This window comes from Montipora capricornis, chromosome 2 (assembly GCF_036669925.1).
Source record: "Montipora capricornis isolate CH-2021 chromosome 2, ASM3666992v2, whole genome shotgun sequence".
Taxonomy (NCBI): domain Eukaryota; kingdom Metazoa; phylum Cnidaria; class Anthozoa; order Scleractinia; family Acroporidae; genus Montipora; species Montipora capricornis.
Genome location: NC_090884.1, coordinates 29,081,373 through 29,086,372, shown reverse-complemented (window position 1 = coordinate 29,086,372; position 5,000 = coordinate 29,081,373). Strand labels below are relative to the sequence as shown.

General features: G+C 37.6%; 1 protein-coding gene and 1 long non-coding RNA gene across 2 annotated transcripts in view; one reads left to right on the top strand and one right to left on the bottom strand.

The window, feature by feature from the left end:
* LOC138039261 (uncharacterized) overlaps positions 1–1,221 on the top strand; it is a 1,624-nt gene extending 403 nt beyond the window's left edge. The window contains exon 3 of the long non-coding RNA XR_011130391.1: positions 1,084–1,221. This is a non-coding gene — a long non-coding RNA (uncharacterized lncRNA). The remainder of the gene's footprint in view (positions 1–1,083) is intronic.
* LOC138039254 (myosin-IIIb-like) overlaps positions 1–5,000 on the bottom strand; it is a 44,817-nt gene that overhangs the window by 39,590 nt on the left and 227 nt on the right. The window contains exons 1-4 of the mRNA XM_068885461.1: positions 4,837–5,000; positions 4,664–4,729; positions 3,688–3,818; positions 2,042–2,144 (exon numbers count right to left, since the gene is read on the bottom strand). The exon at positions 4,837–5,000 is cut by the window's right edge and continues 227 nt beyond it. Coding sequence (XP_068741562.1) covers positions 2,042–2,144; positions 3,688–3,818; positions 4,664–4,729; positions 4,837–4,938 — 402 coding nt within the window. The 5' untranslated portion in view covers positions 4,939–5,000. The remainder of the gene's footprint in view (positions 1–2,041; positions 2,145–3,687; positions 3,819–4,663; positions 4,730–4,836) is intronic.

Sequence of the window (5,000 nt, the reverse complement as noted above, 5' to 3'; positions counted from 1 at the left end):
AAGGGTCTGTAAAACGTGATACTTTCGAAGGAACCTTTTTATACTTGCAGTTAACCTCTCAAGGAATTCAAGTAGTTAGAACATCCTTCAATTCTTCCTGAAATGTAATGTTTCTCGAATAACGGAGGCCAGAATCATCAACAAAATGTTTCACTTTGCATAGCTCCGGTTCGATCCCGGAAGCGGAAGCTAGAACGGTTCACGTTGCTTGCTTCCTAAGTCGACTTAAATTTTCCGAATTGTGAATGCAAAAGTACTTTGCAAGAAACATCTCTTCTCCTCCGAAAGTTACGTTTAGCGACTTTATTATTGGTGTTGTCGGATACTGGGCTCGCTACTCCGATATTGGGCAGTAATTCTGCCCCCCCAAATTTTGCATAAACCATTCTTTTCAACTTATGCTTTTGGGACACTGCATATTTCCAAGAGCATTTGAATGACAACTTTTCGTAGAAAACTCTACATCGACCTTTACCCTTCACCCCCGGCTGGCGAAAATCGCCACATTTTGTATCAAAATTTCAAAATTAGCCAATCATAGTAGTAGCTATCGATATCGCTACATTAAGTGGCAACGAGACTGAATATTGTATCAGAGAGTTTTAGCCATAGCGCAAAAAAGGATAACGCAATGAGGCATAACGCAGAGGCATAACTTAAACAGGAAGAAAAAGTTCGATAGCGATAATGTTCTTTCCCTTGAACAATCAATTGACAATCATTAGAGCTGAAATCATTTATGGAGTACACAGCTAGTCTCCATTCTTCAAAGGGCCTTTGCCTAATGGCTATTTTATGTTATGCCTTTTGCGTTACGCCTTTCTGCATTATGCCTTTCTGCGTTAATGCCTTTCTGCGTTATGCCTTTTTGCGTTATGCCTCTGTGTGTTATTCCTCTTTATGTTATTCCTCTTCACGTTATGGCTGTTTGCGTTATGGCTTTTTGCGTTATGCCTCTCTGCGTTATGCCTCTTTCCGTGATCGCCATTTGCAGAATCGGCTTGTTGTCATTCAGCTTTGAATTGATGCATTCATGATTTGGACGATTTTATTTCAAATACTGATCATTGAATTTTGTCATAGATATACCTCCATAACTCAGTATTCATCTTCAGTTGAAGGATGTTTACAAGTGAGTGACTTTATATAAAGTAGGTAGCAAGTAGGTGTACATTACAAATTGTAGAATAATAGTACTGTTACAAATCAGTGAAAAAAGATACATAATACTGAAGCAGTACAATGGAGTGGGAGAATAAAAAGGTGCGAGTACAAATCGATCTGTGAAAAACGTTGAATACAAATAGTGATTAAAGTATACAGTGTTTTTTAACATGTTTGAGTTGTTTATTTGATGCATATGGTTCCATTCAATATGAAGGGCTTCTTTTCCCTTGGACTCCAAGGTTTTTCTTGAGCCGCGAGAGAGCCGCGAAGGGGCGAAGACAAGTTCGTGGCTTTCTCACCGCTCAAGAAAAACCTCTGGCCGACTTCTATTTGACCCTCCTCAAAGATTGCATATAGTTATGTTTACAGTTACGTTTATAGTTATGTGCATTTTAACCCATTCACACCTCAAACACCCTCGGATGGCCCCCATTCATCCATCCACTCCTCCAGGTGATCTGGTGACGAAATTTGGAAGACTGGGAAGAAGAATCTTAACGCCGTATCCCACAACCGCGCTCAGCCTTAGGTGTTGTTTCCAAACTCCCTGCAGTATTGCCATCGCCAAAACTCAACAGATCATTCCGTGTCTACCACATTTCCTGTTACGGAATGAACATTCAAGTAGACCCGACAAGATCTAACGTCACCTCTGCCAATTGCCTCTGCCATGTTAAATTCGAAAATAAGGCTGCGCGCGGTTGTGGGATACGGCGTTAAAATTTTTCTCCCCAGTCCTTCGAATTACACCACCAGATCACCTGGCTGGGAGTGAGACATAATAGATTTTACTGACATTGTCAGGGGGGGGAGGGGGGGTGACTTTTTCTTCCAGGTAGTGGTCAGAGGAAAATTTGGTATCCCATAGTAATACCTGGAGGATCTGCTGTTCTAACTGTGAGGTCCCTCTTGAGAGTTCAACAAGTTGACTGATCAAGAGTTTGGCTGATTCAGTTTTGCCAGCCCCACTTTCACCGCTACAAAAAAAAAACAGAATGATTAATATGGAGATAAAATATATGTCAATTTTACAAACATAACTGGTACGAGCTTATTTATTTAGCAGCTAAAAGTATAATTTATGGAAAATTAGTCAAGTCTTTGGTTTACAAGATTAAAGGTTGCAAACAGCTAATATGTGTGCTTAATAAAGTGCATTTGAAATAAAGTTTTTATTTTTTTGGCTTGTTCAAAAGAGCTTTCAAAATGATTTAGAACGGCATTTATTTTAGTGTGATAGCACTCTTGGTTGCCGAGTTATTGAAGATTTTGATTTATGCAAATTAGAGGACTTGCGACATCACATGGTGGACACAAAATTATGTAAATTTAATCACAAAATATGGATTATATTTGCAAAATAATACTAAGTCAGCAGGGTTGATGTGCTGCCAGAACAACACATTGTGATAATGATTGTGATGTCACCATAGCAACATACTACCTTCACACCTCTACCTTCCCAAAATGAAAAATGCCTTCTTTGTTACTCCAGAGTCTAACAGACTTCCTTGTGATGGTGCTGTGTAATGTCCATATTCGCTCACACCCAATTAATGAACATCAAGAGCAAATAACACTTATTGGGGAGGGAAACTCTGATTTTACCCTTTGGATTGAGAGGGCCTGGAGCCCATTGTGTTACCATAGAAACGTCACAGTGGGCCATATCATGGAATTTTGTGATGAGTATAAGAACTGTAAAAGGTTTCAGTTCTATACAGAAAAAGGCTTCAGAGATATTGCATTTTTTGTGATTTTACATCATTTTGTGTCCACTATGTGACGTCACAAGTCATCTAATTTGCATAAATCAAAATCTTGAATAACTTGGCAACCAAGAGAGCTATCACTTTAAAATAAACGCCATTCTTGCTCACTTTGAAAGCAATTTCAAAAAAGCTAATAAAACAATGTTGTGTCATAAAGGCATATGCACTTTATGCAGTCTTCTGGTCAGAGGTTAAATGCACAGTTTGTTGCTTTGTCCTGTTTTCCTTTCAGCTTTCTTTCTTCTCATTTATTCTTCATAAATTGATAAGCAGGTATAATGCAGCAGGGATGGTGCAGTGATGAGAGCACTTGCCCCTGACCAGTGTGGCCTAGGTTCAATTCCCAGACTTGGCATGTGGGATTAGTTTGTTGGTTCTCTACTCTGCTTCAAGACGTTTTTCTCTGGGTGCCACTCCGGTCTTCCCCTCTCCTCAAAAACCAACCTATGATTTGATATTTGTTGTTTGATATGATTTCTGTAACTTTAGACAATTATTAGTGCCTCAGTTCTTTAAAATACCTGCTGGAACAGTTCACAATTTTATCATTTTTTTAAATTATTAAATTTAAAGCTGTTTATTACCAGTACATTATATGATAATCATTTTCTTTCAAAGGACGATCATAATCCTCATTTCACAATTAAGTTGAAAATTTTCAAACATGCTGCTTGTGCTTGGCTCAAACTTTTGCAAAAAAAATGTATCACTCTCAATCAGTCAACAAGTCAGAATAGAACAAATTCACCTTATAACACAGCACTGACTCTGTGGAGTAGCTCCTCTGACCCCAATCATTGCCTGATATGCCATGTCAGCAACAGCAAAGATGTGTGGAGGATGCAAGGACTTCTGAGTCATCTTGTATTGACATGCAGTCTAAGGAATTGAAAGGTAGAAAATGCATAGTTGTTAAGGCAAGATTGGTAATGACATTTCAATGCTTAGGGGAGTGTAGTCTTTAGCTTACACTTTAATTGAGAGAAAGATATTAAGATGTTCTGACCTGGGAAGAGAACAATAATTAAATTTTTATTAAATTGCATATACCCACAAGGAAGAGAAAGGACAACATAACAAAATTCTATGAAAGTATTGGTTTAATTCTGTAACAGCCTTTGGAATTTACTATAATAATAGTAATAATATCATTATCATTATCATTATCATTATCATTATTATTATTATTATTATTATGAGGTAGACATCTAGTAGACAACTTAAGATCTTTTTTCCTGCAAGAAAGGTATGTTGTTAAAAGCTTAGCTCTAGCTCAAACAAATTCACAGGGATGTTAAGGGGAAGGAAATGGAATTTAAAATATTCAATGAAACATTCCAATTAATGAATAATAATTATAATATTAAGTGCCATTAGATTTAAGTAAGAAAATTCCATTAGGGTGTCTTTTCCTGAAATCCATTTCTCAAACATAGTGGAAAAATGTGTCACATTTAATAATAAAGCTTTCTAGCAAAGGTACCACAATACAGAGACGCAAGAAACCATGCGTATCAGTGAGAACAGTCTTGCTTGAAGCTTGATGCTGATTCATTTTTTTCGGAAAAGTGTTTGGAACTTGCAGCCTACAAATGCTCAATAATTTATGAAGTCTTCAAGTGCTAGGTAAAGAAGTAAAAAAGTATGAGGTAATTAGGAGACACTGTTCGTCTCATCTGCGCATTCTGATGAAAATGCACAATACGGTATCCTTTTTCACTTACGTGCTCGTTGTAGATATCCAAAGGCTTAAATGGGTTAAGCGCGATGAGAATATCGCCGACGTATGTCTGCAAAGGTTCAAAAATGCAAAAGTTAACAGTAAGAAAGTATCAGTTACTAATGTCAAAATAAACTCATCGAAAGTTACAAAGTGCGAAAGTGGTAAACCACGCACATAGATGACATCTTTGTTGTATCTGGCCTGGACTTCGTCTAGAATTATCCCTGGTTTTAACTCCAAAAGAGTTGCTAAATCATCGACACATCCTTTCCTCATTCTTGCTACAATCCCTGTTCACCTGAAATCTTCCGCAAATTACTCAAACTTCATGACTCGGG